Source organism: Quercus lobata, chromosome 8 (assembly GCF_001633185.2).
Source record: "Quercus lobata isolate SW786 chromosome 8, ValleyOak3.0 Primary Assembly, whole genome shotgun sequence".
Taxonomy (NCBI): Eukaryota; Viridiplantae; Streptophyta; class Magnoliopsida; order Fagales; family Fagaceae; genus Quercus; species Quercus lobata.
The window spans coordinates 34,709,448-34,727,578 of NC_044911.1; the positions used below are offsets into that span (position 1 = coordinate 34,709,448).

Below are 18,131 nucleotides of genomic sequence, written 5' to 3' on the forward strand. Positions count from 1 at the left end.
AAATAAAAACACTTCTGTTATCAACAGCAGGCTTGGTACTAGTCAAATTTTCAATTTTAGCTTTAGATTCAACTAACTCTTGTTCCAAGCTTTTGATCTTCTCATCTTAAGAGGAAATTTGATTCTCAAAAATTCATTCTTTTTATTAGATTCATCTAATCTAACAACCAATTCCTCTTTTTCAAGATTAGCTAATTTTAACTATTCCTTGAATTTCTTAGCAATTTTCATAGATTTCAATAATTCCTTATGAAGAGTTTCACAGGCATCAATAAGATCAATAGAAACATGAGCAAAAACATGATTAGAAAGACACTTCAAATTATCCATGATAACAGGGGTTAAGGATCAGCTCTTAGATTAAAAGATCTAAAATAAAAGAGCTACCTGTTTTGATACCACTTGTACATTTTTAGACCCCTTAAAACACAATTAAATTAACCTAGTTAATTAGTCAAGTGATTACTTAGTCAAATCAATCAGATCTAGGTTAACACAAAATATATCATATCATTGTAAAATGCGGAAAAATAAAGAATACAAAGATATGATGACCCAGGAAAACCAAACCGGTAAAAAACTTGGGGAGGATTAAACCTAGCTATCCTCAAGGTAAATAGAATTCACTATAAAAGAATTGAAGTTTACACAATAGCGACTTAGACCACTAACATCCTATTGCTACCTCGAGTAGGAAACTTACTACCACAACCACGTGACAGCTCCGAGTCCACAGACTATTTCTTTCTTGAATTCATAACAAGTACAAGCACCCCCACTTGTGTATCTTTAAGCTCTTATTGCAGCAACTGAATTGATCACTAGGTTCTTGACATAATCTTGAATCTTAGAAACCCTAAGTATGTGTGAAAGCAATCACCTTTTGATCTCACAAAAGATTCACACACACAACATAAGGAGCAATAAAAAACGTGGCTAAGGTTTTCCCTTTTACACTTAAGACAAAACATAAAACCCTACATGTTAAACGGGCTTGGCTGAGTTGGAAAATTCTGCAGAAAAACAATTTGCACGAGCTTCGATCGATCAAGTCTAATTCTTGATCGATTGAGCCAGGCAGATTTACATAATAAATCCTGCAGCTACTCGATTCCAACTTTACATACAACCACATACTTTGAGCAAGTCTAAACAAGACTAAAACGTTTTGATCATGGTTTGCCAACATTACAAATTGAAGTTCTAATACATTTAAACCTAAAGTCTTAGAACCCAACACGACTCATAGTATAGAAATCGATTATTTGTGCAAGAGAAACTTTACAAGGGGATTAAAGGACACACCATCAAAATTAGCATCATTCATTTTTGTGCTTCTTCTAAACTAGAAGTTAGTTCTATATACGTTTCCGGTCTACTAGAAGAAGAAGTTGTGCTGGATTGGCCTCTCCTTGGAACAAAAGTTGGTTGTTTAGGAGTTGGAACTGTTGCAGTTTCACTGTCAAGCATTGTAACAACATTTGACATGGTGGGACAATCATCAAGGAGTTCTTGTACGCATAAGAGTCCAACATTTACGCACTTCACAAATTGGTCTACATTGCAAGTTTCATGTAGTGTCTGATCGATTAAATCCAAAACCATGTTTTCTGTCCACAATTTCCAAACCTGAGACAATATAAAAAATCAAATTGGTATGTAAGAGAAAATGACTAAATGAACCCCCCCCCCCTTCCTTCTCCAAAAAAGAAAAAATCAATGGTTATAAAAATTCAGTTCACTTACATAACCTATAAGGCTCAAGGCTTGTTCTGATTGATAAAATCCTGTGTTCTTTTTGCCACTAATAATCTCAAGTAAGACTAAACCAAAACAAAAAAAAATCGGATTTGATTGAGAAAATTCCATCTAATATGTACTCTGGAGACATATAGCCACTACATTAGAGGGATTGTTATAATATCAACAAATATGGTAGGAATTTGTATACCTTTTGCTAAACAAAGTTGGGGGAGTGAAAATTTTTCTACATTATATAAGAATCAACTTCCATAATTTTACTGTCTACTAGAAACTTACTAAGTTCCAACTACTTTGGCAGTGTTTGCCCCAGTTTCTTTGCCTCCAACCATCTTTGCCAACCCAAAGTCAGATATTTTGGGGTTCATCTCATGATCTAGAAGAATGTTGCCGGTTTTTAGATCTCTATGGATGATCCTTAATTTGGAGTCTTGGTGGAGATAAAGAAGCCCTCAAGCTATTCCCATAATTATGTTGAAGCGCATCTCCCAATCCAAAAGCATGCTTAGTTTTTGATCTTGCCAAGTTTCCCATTTTCCATTCAAAAAAACAATATTAGCAACAATTTGAAGTCAGGTTTTACTCAAACAAGATATAGTTTATCAATAACTAGTGTAAATTAGGAATTTGGTTTGTGAAACCAACCAAATATAAATGAGTCTAAGCTTTTATTAGGCAGGTACTCGTATAGTAATTTTTTTTCATCCCCTTTTATGCAATACCCTCGAAGTCTAACGAGATTTCTATGTTGAAGTTTTGCAATCAACACCACTTCATTTTTAAATTTTTGTAAGCCTTGTCTTGAAACACTGGAGAGCCTCTTTACTGCAATTTCTTGACCTCCTGGAAATATACCCTATGAACAAATTCACCAAAACCCACAATGTTAGTACTAACTATTAACTTGTTCATTTGAACATTGTTAGAATATTTTAGGACATTATATATTAGGATATGATCATAAATATTATAGACCATGGTTTTATAAGATAATGTGGGCTCAATATAGTTTGTGACCTAGGTGATAATTGTAAATTTGTATGTGAGACTTCTTTATATTTATATATCAATTATATAACATTGATTTGAATTACTTTATTATAAATTTTAAATTATTAAAAAATATATTCTTCTTGCTTTTCGAGATGCAAAATTATTAATTATAATTATGTATTTAGGTTTCACTAAAATCTCATTTTCATATGATAATATGATTAGTCCATTTAATCTTCTTATGACCTAGTTGATCTTAAGTAGGATTTTATCGACTTTAATTTTGAAACTTCTTTTTACGATAATGAACAAATAATGGAAGTAAAATTCTTTAACTAATACATGAATTTATAACAGAAACTAGTCTTTTATATAATAAAAAAATATTGTATTACATATATGAACATCATTATAATTATTCCAGTGTTATCTTTTTGTTCTAATAAATATCTTCCAATTTTGTTGATGAATTTATTGTTCAGTTGTTAGATTTTCTTCTAAAATTTTCATTATATTTTTATATTAATAGTAACAAATTTATCAAGAGATGCTATTTTGATGCAAGTGTGGAAGTGACAAGAAACAAAACATATTTGTTTCAAGAAAATTAACCTTGAATCCACAAGAATTTTCTAAATCGATAAGGAGAGATATATAGTTTGGAATCCATAAGAAAATATAGCGAAAAGTGCTTTAAACTTTTATTAAATTAAATTTGAATTTAATCAAAACATTTACAACTTGGAGGCATATTTAAAGGTTTCGTAAAACTTGATAGACAAAAAATATGTGTGTGTGTGTGTGTATATATATATTAAAATAAATCCCAATTAATGCCTAATCATAATAGGAGCTTAATTTTACCTAAAAAAAATTAAAAGAACTTAAAAACAAGAAAATATTACCCTGAACCTAACATTCTGAAAACTACGCAAAAATACTAAAATTAATAATTAAAAAAAAATAGTTTTGTATATTCTGTCCTACATCATATTTGAAATTCAATTCATTATTCTATTCTTCTCTTTTTTTAATAAATTTTTTAATATCTAGATTAATATTTTTCTAGCAGACATTAATAATTAATTTTTTTTTTAAAGAAATACCAAAACTATCATCTGATTAGAATAAAATAAATTTTTTATACATAGAACAATAGAATCAAATCTATAAAGGCACCCTTGTACAACACTTAATTGAATCACCCAACAATTTTAATTGACCTAATAAATATAGATTCGACACATAATTCAATGAATTAATATTAAATATATAAATTTAGTTATTATATTTAAAATAGTGTTTTAATTACTTTGCATAAGAGAGAGAGAAAGATTATTTAGTCTATGTGGCCATGTTAGAGATTTGGTGGCTAATACTAACAATCAATCATCATATGAGAGATTGGCTTATTGAATGTTCAAGCCTTTATTGAAAGCATATTATCAATTCTATTGACCCACAAATTTGCACTCGTACAGTCGTACTTATACCCAAAAGGGCAAGTAAGATTGTAATTATAACTCCTCGTAATCACTTACAAATTCAAAATCTAACTAGTAAATATCCAATGTAAGACTTAGCATACATCCGCACAATACACACTCAAACAATTCAATCTAATAAAGTTCACATAGTTTAGGATATTACACCAGATCCCTCAAATTTGCATTTGAGTCGCTATGGAATTGCTCTCTACCTGTCTCATATGTTCAAAGAGGCCTCACTTAAAGTTTTAACAAGACTGCGCGCCTAACCTACTATCTAACTTCCATAGGTCCTTCCTCTACATAGTACACATGTTAGATATGTGCCTACCTGCGCTTTCAAGCGAAACCACTTTTTATTGTTGTTTCGAGTCTTTGTATTCAAGGGTCTTCTTGGTGTTCTTATTTACCCAACTAACACATCAAACCCTTTTTGAGTATGTTCTTGCGAGTTAATTCTCTTGATTTTGCTTTTTTCTCACTAAATTATTTTTAGGCTATCTTCTATTTTAACAGACATGAAATACCAGTTAATGGTGCTGAAGTTAGTTAAATTAGTAAATTACCTTGTAAACAGGCCCAAAGCCACCTTGTCCGAGCTTGTTTGCATCTGAGAAATAATGTGTAGCTTCTAGTATGATTTCCAAATCAAAAAAGGGCAGATCAATGTCTGTCGTCTCACCTTCTTCTCTAAACTCACCCGAGTCTATCAAGTCTTTGACATGTCGTTCGGTATCCAACGTGCGAAGTGCTCTTTTTCTTTTATCCATGCTTTGGATATCTAAGTTAGAAGACAAATATGTTAATTACTTGACAACTACATGAAAGAACTAATAGGTGGTTTTATTATGATTCAAATGGACAAAACTATAGATTGTGAAGAAGCTAGGTGCATTATGTAAAGCAGTTACCTTGCCTCTTGGCCATCTTTCTTCTCCAAATATATGCACAAATAATGGTGCATGACAGAACAACCACACCTATAAGAGATACCTGAACAATCAAAGCCAACATCTTTCCTGTTGAATTCTCTTTGGATGACCCTGCAGGATGAGAGCACAAGTATAGGAGAAGATGTTTCTATTCCAACGGTAAGGATAACGGTGTCGTGAAGAGTTTTACTAAACAAAGGTTAAAACGCTACCCGTTGTATAAAATCTATAGATTCATTAAATAAAAGAGAAACGCTGCCGTTTTGATCTTTCCACTAAACACGAGTTGAGTTTTGTAAATCCCGAATTTTAACAAACTAATGTTTTCCCTCTCTTATATCTTTCTCTTTTATTAAGATAGATAGATATATATATATATATATATATATTTATATCATAGAGAGCAATTGTAAAGATCAGATTTTCCATTACAGAAATATAGAAACAGAACTAGTCTTACTTTAATAGGTAGAATATGAAAACGAGACTCCATCACAACGTTTGTGACGTGACAGTCAACAAACTCCAATGGTAAAATCAAAATGATAACAATCAAATTCAACAGATATAATGTTTATATTGCTTGTTACAATTATAATGACGTATAGATAATCTATGAGATTGCAAAAGAGGATCTTAAAAATTCAAGAAAAAATCCTCCCAATTTCTAGCTGAGTCAAAAGTAGAAGTTATTAAAAAGGAAAATAAGAAGTTTTGGAAAGCAGATACATCCTCAGTTGCTAGTGGGATAGAAACAACTAAAATCCTTTGTTCCACTCATAGTGTTTCATTTTATCCTCCTACAATTGCAGCTCACATGTCGGTTGTTGTTGTTTTATATATTTTTTTATTTTATAAAGTACTAACAAAAATTCAAAAAAAGAAAAAAAAATTAGACACATAACATACTGCATTTGGTAGAACAGAAAGTGGCCGGAACTTTAATTTTTATTAGATAGAAGCCTTCTTAGCAATACCATCACAGTAGTCTAATTCTTTCGTCACTAACCTGTAGTACAAGTCAAATTTGAGGCATCCCAACGGAAGTTTGTGGTGCAAAGGCACCTCATCTTTCCATCTGTTGCTGCATTGCAAGTTGAATGTGGCCAATCCTTGCAGTCTGCAGGGGAATCACACGTTGGCTCCAGTGGTGGCTCCCAACTAATCTCTACACCTGTAACTTCAGAGCTAACGTTGCCCGAACCATCATGGAACGAGCTGTTCACTCTAAATGGCAAGGAATGATTGAGCCACTGATCTCCAAAATTTCTAGCATGACTATTATCTGTAAAATTGACTTGGATGACAAATTTCTGTTCACTTGGAAAGATAACATCCACTCGATAGGTGTGAGTGAGTGCCTTGAAGCTAAGCTGGCCTGTGGAATAGTTGCAGTAAAAGCTTAAGTACATGGGGTCACCACAATTTGGTCTTGTGCTCAGAGGATAGGGGATCACGTTTGTGCCACAAGGCTCACAGTTCCTTAAAGATGATCCTGCAGAGGTATAAATTCTGGAATAGTAATTAAACATAGTAGCTTGCCCAAGGTAAAGCTTTTAGTAATTTATCCAACACATCAGCGGTGACATTATCCACCTGTTTCCAACTATTTTTCTCTTAATTTTTATTCTTCTACTTTTTATTAATTTTGTACCCTACTTTTACTCTTCCTCTACGCTTTATCCCTACCTTTTCTTTTTATTATGGCTCTTATTATCCTCATCCTATTACTGTAAATTTGTTATTATCTTTCTCATTCTATACATATTTTTCCACAGAAAAAGGTTATTACTCTCTCTCTCTCTCTCTCTCTCTCATGTTTACTTTAGGTTGATGAATTTGCGTTCTTTAGAACTTTATTTTGGGTTGAAGCAATTTGGTTTTGTGTTTTTAAGTTATTATCTTTTTTATTTTCTTTCATTGTTAAATGTTATCCTCTTGCCTATAAAGATAGTGTATAAGAATATAATATTATTATATTATATAGAATGACTTGGGTAATAATTTGATGTTTGAGTCATGACTATGACTTTCATTTTGATTATTCTTCTTCTCATCTTATTTCTATTTCTCTCCCGAAAATGGTTATTATTCTCTCTCTCTCTCTCTCTCATTTATTCTTTCTTGCAACTCTACTTTAGGTTGATGAATCAAAGTAATTTTTTTTGTAAGACTATTTTGGATTAATATGATTTAGTGGTATGTTTTTTGAGTTTTGTATCACAAGTCTTCTCTCTCTCTTATATAAATTTTGTTTGATTTTTGTTTGACATAATGCTTAGGTATTTTAGACGTGGGAATTTGAATCTATATCAAAATGAAATTTTGGTTATATATTTGAATGTGTCTATCAACTATTTGAGTAATATTAAGTATATTTTTGTGATAAATCTTGATTATCATGGTAATCTTTTTCAAGAGAATGAGAAATTTGAATAATATATTTAAAACTTAAATAGTTTAGTTGCACAGAAAAAGAAAATACAACACGCCATAAAATTTACAAAAATTTGGACTACCTAAAAACATGGAATTTAAACCCGGACCGGACTGTACGGTTGGACCGTGAAACCCTCGAACCGTTCACATCTACGGTCCATTTAAGGTGAAGAACCGTTCTATGCGAAAAAAGCATGGAACCGTTCGGACCGCGGTCTGACCGTCCGGTTTTGTGAACCGTGACCGGTTCGGACGGTTCAAATGGGCTGCCTTGTTTTAGCTTAAAACGGCACCGTTTTGTCCTTTTTTTTTTTTTTTTTCTCTAATACGGCGTCGTTTGGCTTTCTGATTGAATAACCCTCAGTCCCTTAAACGAAACCCTCAGTCCCTCACTCTCTGCCGCTTCCTCACTCTCTCAATCACTCTCTCGTCTCTGCCTCTCTTTGTCGTCGACGTCGCCGTCGAAGCTCAGCTCAGCCCACTCTCTCAATTACTCTCTCGTCTCTGCCTCTCTCTGTCGTCGACGTCGCCGTCGCAGCTCAGCTCAGCCCACTCTCTCAATCACTCTCTCAATCACTCTCTCTGTCGTCGACGTCGCAGCTCAGCCCAGATCGCAGCTCAGCCAAGATCGCACGCTCATCGCAGCTCAGCCGTCGCTCTCACGCTCATCGCAGCTCAGCCGTCGCTCATCGTAGCTCAGCCGTCGCTCATCGTAGCTCAGCCGTCACAACTCACTCTCTGCCTCTCTCTCACGCTCATCGCAGCTTAGCCGTCGCTCATCGCAGCTCAGCCGTCGCAGCCCACTCTCTGCCTCTCTTCGAGAAAAGGTCATTTCCATTTTCTTCTTCTTTAATTCCATTACTACATTTTATTTTTCATTCATAAAATTGGATAATTCTTTTTTTTTTTTTTGAAAATTTTTTTTTGTATCCTTCAATAAATTATGAATTAGTGTTCAAATTTTTTGTATTAGTGTGCAAATTTGTTACAAACTTGATTATGAATTAGTGTGCAAAATTTTTATTTGATGCGAGTGAGAAGAACTTGTTGGTCCTGTTGCTGATCTTAGTCCATATATGTTGTTAGCAGTATGAGTTGCTTCCATATATTCATTTTGTAGATTTCTTTTTTGGTGTGTGTGTGTGTGTGTGTGTGTGTTAGGTAAGACACTGGCATTTGGGGTGCCGGCAATTATGCATGTGTTGAACAAACGAAAAGGAAAGATGTCGAAGGGGCGTAATCCGCTTTGCCTCGTGCTTTCACCAACTAGGGAGCTAGCTCAACAAGTATGTTGTCAATGACAATTTGTATAACCTATTTGTATTGAGTGATGTGAATTCTTTATTACCTGTTGAATATTCTTCGTTAATGTAACTATTTCTGAGATGTGCAAAATCTGTGAATGCATTTGTGTATGTCTGTTGGCTGTCTTGAAAGTAAATTAGACTAATTTAGTTAATTTTTCTATTTTTTTATTAATTTAATGTTTTTATATATATTTAAAATAATTATTAAATTAATTATGACGTCATCACGGTTTGACCTCGGTTTGACCTTAAAAATCTTGAACCTCTCCCTTTTACGGTTCAATGAACGGTCCGAGTCTGAAAACCTTGCCTAAAAAAGTGAATAAAACCAATCAAACAAATCCAAATAATAAAATGATGATATATTTTTTGAGATAGAGAAACAAAAAATAAATTTACAAATTATTTAATTTTTTGGGAAAACAAATTATATATTATTGTTTTCTCAGTAAGTACAGAGATTGTGGCTCTGTATTAACATCTCTGTATCCTCTTAGTGTGAGGTGTTAACTGTTAAGACTGCGCCATGTAATTTAGAGAGGGCTTGATCTTGATCATGACTAGATCAGCTCAGCAGTTTTAGTAGCTGGCAAGGCCAAACTACGCTCATGTCCTATTCTAACTTCACCCTCAATCCCTAGACATGGGAAAATTCTATCTAGAGCCCTTAACCCGTCCAAACCCTAAAGAAAAAATGGGCATGTGTATGGGTAGGGATTTTTAGACGAACAGAGTTTGGTTCCAACCATAGATAAGAAGATAACATTTGTTTTTGTCATGTGCATATGATTTACCTAACTCAACTAACCAAGTGAGTCATATACATTAAACAAAATAAGACATATTTCATCTTCTTATTGGTAGTTGGAGCTCAAGACTTTGAGCATATTTGAAACCAAACAGTTTCCTTTTTAGCCGGTGATAATTGGTCAACATAAACTTGACCAGGTAGACCATTTTTTTAAAGGGGAATTTTTTATTTTATTTTATTTTATTGCATTTCATTTTGGCTTACTAACTTTCAGTAATCAAGTTCTTTCTATTTTCTTTATTTCATTTCTTTTTTAAGTTATCTAATTCTAACATACACTTAACACATTATTTATTTCATAAATTCCGGACTTTAAGGAATTAGTTTAGTGAACATTATTATGTTCAATTCTTTCTATTTTTTTTATTTATTTAAATTTAAAATTTTTATTTTTTATTATTCTCACATGCATTTATAGATTTTTTTTAATGAACCTAATACTATGCAAACTTAAGAATTAATGTATTATTTTAACTTTTATTTTTGAATATTCTTTCTTATTTTTTCGCTTATTTATATTGAAATGAAGCCTATAACAATATTATCAAGTTTATTTTTTATTGGCACGTGAAAAATATATAGGTCAACAAGGATTGACCCAACCCTTAATAGACAGTGTAAGAATCCTAGGTTTAGGGCAGCTGAAAAAAGCATTGTTTTTTGTTTTTATTTTCATTTTTTAGTGGGTCGCTCCACTAAAAAATTAATTTGGTTTTAGCATTTATATTCAATTTCATTTCCAGTATCCTAAAATTTGAATTTAAATAGAAAAGATGAATACAACTTTTCAACGTTTTCGTTTTCTATGAATACGAATACAATTACATATTCATAAATATTGAGGAAACACAAAGTTATTTTTTTCTTTCTTAGTGATGTGATCTGTGTGAGTGAGAAAAGTTACTTTTTAAAAAAAAAAAAAAAAAAAACAATGACTAAATCTGAATATGATGTATTTTATACATAAATGATGTATTCAAAATAACTTATCATATACTACTACATACGAAAATAAGAACTTTTTTTTTTTAAAAAAAATATTGAATAAAGAAAATGAAAAGTACCACACTTTGAAACCAAACAACCCTTGGCATTAGTAGCTTGATTTAGACAACATGATCTTCACGTGAACCTGATCTACCAGGTTTTCAACACATGTGCAAACAAAATATATAATAAATAAATGAAAGGAAAGAGAGTGAATGGTAGGGTAGGGAGAAAAGAATCTCTTATACCTATCTATTTTTTCGAGTAAGTCTGGTGCTACACATTTTGATATGATAAATGCCACAATTCGAGACATGGTGAGTTGATGTTAGAGGGGTGATAGTGGGTCCATGTGGAAATACCTCTCAACCAACTACAACTCGTCATATGACGAGTTGTGATATTTGTTATGCCATAATGTGTGGCACTAGACTTACTCATTTTTCCCATTATATGGAGAAGTGCAACATGCGTCATCACTTACATCATCAGGCACTACTACAAGCAAGATCAGTGCTTTGTTAAAAGAAAGACATCTGAAAGTTCAAAAACGTGTACAAAAACACATTTGAACGATTAGACCCCCAAATAACAACTTAATCAATTCAAGCAATATGTCAAACAACTAGTGTGCGGAAACTTAACATATACTATCATACGAAATTGATTAAATACTATCTAAGCCATAACAGATTAATATCCACAGCAGATAAATAAAAAGGCAAAGATAGAGAGGAAGGAAGATGCAAACACAAAGACAACACGCGATGTGTTATCGAAGAGGAAACCGAAGCCCTCGGCGAAAAACCTCTCGCCGCCCTCCAAGCGGTAATCAATCCACTAGAAAATATAGTTGGGATAACAAGGACAGCAATAGACCCCTCCAAGCCTAATCTACCCATGCACCTAAGCCCTCCAAGCTTCTTGCTCCAACGAGGTTACGCCGAACCTTTTTCTTTTCTAGCTTCCCGGATTCCGCTACTAGACCGTCAGCATCAACCAATGAAGATTGGTTTCCTTCTAACTGCTTCCAGAAATCCAAACACAGTCTCACAAGATGATGATGGTGAGAAACCTGGTTTGGTATAATGCTCTCAAGGATTGACAATGGAGAGGAAGAGAGTTGAGGAAATTTGAAGAGATTCTAAGGTAGAGATTGTGGGTGAAACAATCTGGTTTTTCTTTAGGTTTCCTCTCTCAAAAATTCTCTCTAGAAGCTCTCTTTCAATCGTGGGTAATAGGGGTATTTATACTGGAGTGGAGAGGAATGTGAACGTCAGGTTTTTTACAAACAGGGGTGGCTCGCGGCTTGACCTCGCGGCTTGACTAAGTCGCGAGATCCAGTCGCGAGATAACCGTATGGCCAGTTGTCCTGTTTTGTCCTGTAGTGCTCCAGCTAGCATGACTGTTCATCTTCCAGCATGCTTGGCACGTGTGCAGCTTCTGGCGGCTTGCAGCCGCGAGTCACCCGCGAGTCCCAGCCGCGACACTCTGTTTTCTTGCATACTCTTGAGCAAACTTCACTCTATCTCACTCACTACCCTTACATCAAACCCACCTAAATACAGGGTTACTAAATGCTGAATTACAAGCAAATTTGGCACGGAATAAAGCCAATAAGATGGTTGAATAAATTCAACCTTACAACATCAATGTCCGGAAAGATGGTTTCTCACTTACTTTTCCATCTCAATGACAATAATGCTTTGCTAATTTCCAAAACTACTTTACTACGTTAGCCAATTCGGCATCTATATGGGTGCAATCAGTATACGGGGATAGTTGAGAAAAAAAAAAATGATTTATATAAAAAAAATGATAAATAGTCACCCATAATGACTAAGGGTATGCATAAATAAAAAAATATGTGAAAATATATATAATATTATTTAATAACTAAAAATAAATTATTTAACAACTCTACTGAACGACATCTTAAAGTTGTGTCCCAAAAATTATGGTATTTGAGAATTCTATAAAAAATAAAAAATAAATAAATTAAAATATATATATATATATATATATATGTAAAAGGTGTAAATAAATACCTATGTCGGATTTTGCAACGCGAATGGAGATGTTTCGATCGCGGATGGAGATGTTTCGATCGATTGTATACTCTTCTTGAATATCACTTAGATCATTATTCCAAATCCAGCACTGGTTAGTGTTAGTAATAGTGTGAACTCTTAGCGTTCTGTTTTCATTTGCCTGGTATGAATAGGCCTGGCACTGGCATTGCGCAACACACTCTTTTCTGCATTCTTCTTCATCTTTTACCAAGAAATCTGTGCTTGGATTACTCACTTTTATGATATTTAAGCTCAAGAATGTCGTCCCACTCTTGTCACAAAATGTCGGATTTCTGGTGCACCCATCAGTAAAATTTCTAGAATACCACCGCTCTGGATAAGTAGGCTTGGACCCCGGCAAACATTTGCACTTCCACCAATTGTTGATATTGCAGCTGCCTAATTTCCCACAGGCATTGTAAATGCTACATTCGTCTTCAGGCACCTCCCATGCCAAAGACCAATTATCCCTCTCTTCATCCCAAGTCAGATACCTTAACCGCCCGCTGTAATCCATCACCAGCCTTGCGTCACCATAATTCTTAGACATTACTGGTTTTGTTTCGTTTTTGAAATACGTATAATTGGCTTTCGTGCTAAAGTTTGATAATAAGTTGGCTATAGGAGAAGGCATTTTATCTGAGTTCAAGAACTTACCTGGGATCCGATTTTTCCAGTAATCAACCGGTTTTTTTGTGATAGTGTAGATGTACACTCCTAATTGATCTTGCTTAAACTCGAACTGTCCACTTGTTGGGTCACCAGGGCCTGTCCATGAAACCAATGTAATATTTTCATCCATCTTCATGCCTGGAAGAAATGTATCAGTTGGATGTTTGAAGCTCTCCCACAAACTTTTTGACGACTGATCATCATCATCGCTTAAGACCAGGTTGCCAGAATCCATGAGCTTAACAATCTGATTTGTGGACGAGGAATTCTCAAGTTCTGTAGACCAGTATATTTTTCCAGAATTATCCCAAACCTTGAGGTTTCCATCTTCTGCAATTCCGAAAACTCCAAAGGAACCCTCAGGAATTGGGTTGTTTCGGTTTGCAACCCATACAATTGCTTGTTTAGAACTATTGTGATACTGTATCCCTACGAACATTTTGGGGCTAGAGCTTTCCAAAGGGCGGGTGAAGAATCCAAGTTCAAACATTTCTCCAGGAGATACAAGAGTTGATCCTTTGTTAGAGTCGATCCACTCGCCATGCTTCAAAATATCTCTAGCGGAGCAATATACATGAGAGGAACAAAGCAAGAATATATACAAGAAGAAGATGGAGGATAGCAAGAGATTTCTAGACGATCTAATGATGGATTTTTCTCTTTTGCTTGCCATGAATCATGATTTGTGTGGAAACCAAATGGTTAGCATGTTCTTTTCTTATTTGAAGCAAAATACTATGGCTGCTTATTAACCACAGGTTTTCTTGGTACACAAATGCCCCCGTTTTCTTTCTTTTCAACTAAAATACTTTCTGGTCAACCAATTTTCAAGGTAAATGTTAATAAGATGGGGTTAAACAGTTAAATCAACCAAGCCACTTCGTTAATGGCTTAGGTCTCAACTGAAAGAAAGCCCCAAAATATAACTAATACGATTACCTTGCTCATGTCAAGGTCTTAATTAAGCACCAAATATTAATCAATAGAAGAGAACAATTAAAAAAATTATAGATGTGTGTGTGTGTTTTTTTTTTTTTTTAATTATCACTTTTTTGGGTTGTGCATTCTCTATTTAACTCCTCAATTTTTTTTAATCTCAATTTTTTTTAATAAGAGTTCTATTGTTCTAAATGAGTGTCGAACTTATATAATCTTTCATGCTTTTCAAAACTTCTATCACTCTCACTAACGAGGAGGTATACTCTATTACGCGTATATGAGTCATCTCTCTCACAGTTGAGTGGGACCTACTAGCTATGAGGGAGATGACTTATATACTCGTAACAGGGCTACCTACCAATGCATACAATGTAATTTCAGCATGTGGAACCACATGTTCCTACACATTATCCTGATGTCCCATCACCACCCCATCATCTTCTAACTCAACTGGCTGCACTCCTGATTTATGCTCAATTCCCACATCCCAACCCTCAAGTAAAAACAACTTTGCTCCCTTACATTTATGTCCCATTTGCCACTTCTCATCATAGTTGTAACATAAACCCAACTTCCTTCTCTCCTCCATTTGAGCACTAGTTAACCTCTGTAATGGCAATCTAACCTTAGTATCAGACTTACCCTCCATTTTAAGGAAATTCAATAATGAAGTTTTACCATTATCTATCATATTCCTAAAGGATTTCTTGCTACTTACTAGGTATTCTTCCTAAATTTTAGCTAAACCAAAGGCTTCACTAAGATATTTAGGCATTAACATCCTTACTAGTAGCCTAATCTCATCTTTCAACCCACTCAAAAAACAACTTAACTTATGAGACTCAGACAAACCCATAATCCTATTAGAGAGAATCTCAAAAATTATCTTTGTAAGAAATCACAGTTGTAGTTTGTTTGAGTCGAATGAGTGCCTCCATGGGATCATCATAGGCTGTGACACCAAAACGAGTTTGAAGAGCTTTAACAAAGACCTCCTAGCTTGCTCAAAATCTTGGAACCAAATTTGAGCTTCCCCATCAAGATGATATAAAGCCATAATCGCCTTCTGATGCTCTGGAGTATTGTGATAGGAAAATAATTGATTTGCTCTATAATCCCAACAAGTTGGATCTTCCCCTTGAAAATGAGGGAATTTCAATATCAGATTCTTGATGTAATTCATGGCTGAAGGCTCCAGATTGTTGGCATTGTTAGTGAGGAGAGCTCTTGATCCATGCATTGGAGATACTTGTCGTTTTTCCTCAGCTTCAACCATCCTTTGCATGAATGAGTTGATAGCTTGCAATTGCTTCTGAATTTCTTGCAGAGTATGTTCAGGGCAATCTATAATCTTGGATAAAGCCACAATTTTTTCTAAATTTTGGGAATTGGATCGAGTTTTCAGTCATGGTGGTGAAGTTGAATTGTAATGCTCTGATACCAATGTTAGGAACTGGAATGATTTAGGGAATTTTTGGTAGAATACTTCGAGGGAACCTTGGCCTCTATAGCAGAACTTAGAGAGAGAGAGAGAGAGAGAGAGAGAGAGAGTAACCAAATCAACAATTCGTTCATCAATGTGTAATACAATTTGTACTTCCCAATATATGCAAGTTGCAAACCCCAACTAACTAATTCTAACCAACTGATTAGTTAGTTTAGTTAGGCTAAGCACTCTAACTAAACTGCCACTTGTCAATTATAATAGAGTGGCCTTATTATAAGTAATACTACTCTACTATGCCTATGTATACTAGCTAATACAGGTGTCTAACCAGGGCTAACTCAATGAATTTGGAGGCCTTAGGCGAAAGCTTTAAATAGAGCCTTTTATTATATTTAATTATAAATTCTTATATTTTTTTCAATTAAAATTTATTTTTATTGCTTTTTGAGAGGCAAAATTACTAATTAAATTTTTGCATTCCGCTAACATTTCATTTTCAATTGATAATATGGCTAATTCACTTAATCTTTCTTGTGACATAGTTGATCTTAAATAGGATTTTATTAATTTTAATTTTGAAAAACTTCTTTTTGCGGAAGCAACTGTAACAGATATAGTTAGTAATATTTTGAAAGCAATATATGCATTTGGAAAATATTCTAACCTCTTTATATAATTTAGTACATTAATTGGAGAGTTTTCATTTATTTGCAAAACTTCTTTTAAAACTTTTAATTCTGAAAATAAATCTAAGCCACCTTTTAAAACTTACTTTTTTTTTTTTTTTTTTCATTTCAAATGAGAAAGTAATATTATGTAATATATTATTACTGTTTGGGGGCCTCTTATCAATGGGGGCCTTAAGCCACTGCCTAAGTGGCCTATAGCTTTAGTTGGCCCTGTGTCTAACATCTTTGTTTGTCTATTTGTTTTTGAAAATTCACTAGTCTAATTGCTAATACTAATTAAGACCCCAAATTTTAAATTACGGCTTGATTAGTTTTAATCTATTCTAAAAAACAAGGAATAAGAGAGATAAACAACCTAATCAACTGGGACTATTAAAAAGTGCATAAATAAACATAATTAACAATTAAGTAAAAGCATTAGTAGTAAAGGATTAAGAGAATGAAGAAAACTAAAAGAAATATGTAGATGATTGATGGATGACAATCTCTAAATCTCCAATTGATTTCTATGGTTTTCTCTTTGAAACTCTCCTTACGATTGTTAATGTGGGTTTTTATAGTGAGGGTAAAGAAAGAAAGGTGTCACATATGATTTCCAGCTGTCAGTGAGTTTCATGAGTCAGTCACAAGTCCGCCAAGTCGCAAGCTAGTCGCGAAGAACCTCTGACATAACAAAAGTTTAAATTTACATCATGTGCTCCTCACGTGGCCTTTTGCGAGTTGTAGCAATTGCGAGCAAGTCATGATAAAATCACAAAATCCCCTATCTTGCACAATTCTTCACTAAATTAATTGAATACTAACCCATTACATTTAATCCCACATACATACAAGTAAATGATTAGATAAAATACAATCAAATTTGACACATAATTAATACCAACAAAACAATATTAAAAATTACTATTTTTATTATAAATTCATACTTTTTTTTTCTTCTATTTAGTGCTTGTTATGAATCAAATTCTTTATTCTATGCTTGAAAATTTATTTTATTCTTATTATTATAATTTCACATGAAAGGAAAATTTTCTCTTATTTGTAAATATGTTTTAATTAAAATTTTATATTAGAAAATATGCATCTAGATATGATTTTTTTAAGTAATAAAAAATCAATTATTTAGTAGTTTTGCATCTTAAAAGGTAGGAAAATCATTTCAATTGAAAAAATTATATTATATAAAAATTCAAAAAAAAATTAGTTAATTAACATTTAAATATAACAAAGGGTGTGCAAAAAGTATACAAAGATGAACGAATTAAACAGTTTCATTTGGATGCCTTTTGTCAATTATGCTTTATATATATATATATATATATATATATATATATACAAGATAAAATTCTACTCTAGCCTAATTTAAGTATATATGTGTGTGAAGTGTCCTCCTGGAAACTTGAACCCCGGCCCTTTTCCCTCACACCCCACAAACATTTATACTTATGAAGTGACCATCGCATCAAGAGTGTGTGGTGGTGCCAATTATGCTTTAAAATCATTTCCATAGTGATTAAAAAAATAATAAATAAAGGCTAAATAAAGGTTCATACGCTATTTGCATAATTAATTCTTAATCAGCCTTTTAAGTGGTG

General features: G+C 33.5%; 1 protein-coding gene across 4 annotated transcripts; it reads right to left on the reverse strand.

The window, feature by feature from the left end:
* Positions 1–973: 973 nt before the first annotated feature.
* LOC115957560 (G-type lectin S-receptor-like serine/threonine-protein kinase At4g03230) lies at positions 974–14,198 on the reverse strand. 4 transcript variants are annotated; one of them, XR_004084376.1, is made up of 8 exons: positions 12,766–14,198; positions 6,183–6,668; positions 5,153–5,284; positions 4,808–5,022; positions 2,407–2,617; positions 2,041–2,278; positions 1,747–1,898; positions 976–1,629 (listed from the first exon to the last, which is right to left on the reverse strand). XR_004084376.1 is itself a non-coding variant. In XM_031075831.1 (5 exons), the coding sequence occupies exons 1-5, from the start codon at positions 14,132–14,134 to the stop codon at positions 1,324–1,326; spliced, it is 2,508 nt and encodes an 835-aa protein (XP_030931691.1). In that variant the 5' UTR covers positions 14,135–14,198; the 3' UTR covers positions 974–1,323. The 4 variants fall into 4 exon arrangements, 1 of the variants encoding a protein (XP_030931691.1); XR_004084378.1 differs by lacking the exon at positions 2,407–2,617 and having other exon boundaries at positions 975–1,629; XR_004084377.1 differs by lacking the exon at positions 1,747–1,898 and having other exon boundaries at positions 1,543–1,629.
* Between the last annotated feature and the right edge of the window lie 3,933 nt (positions 14,199–18,131).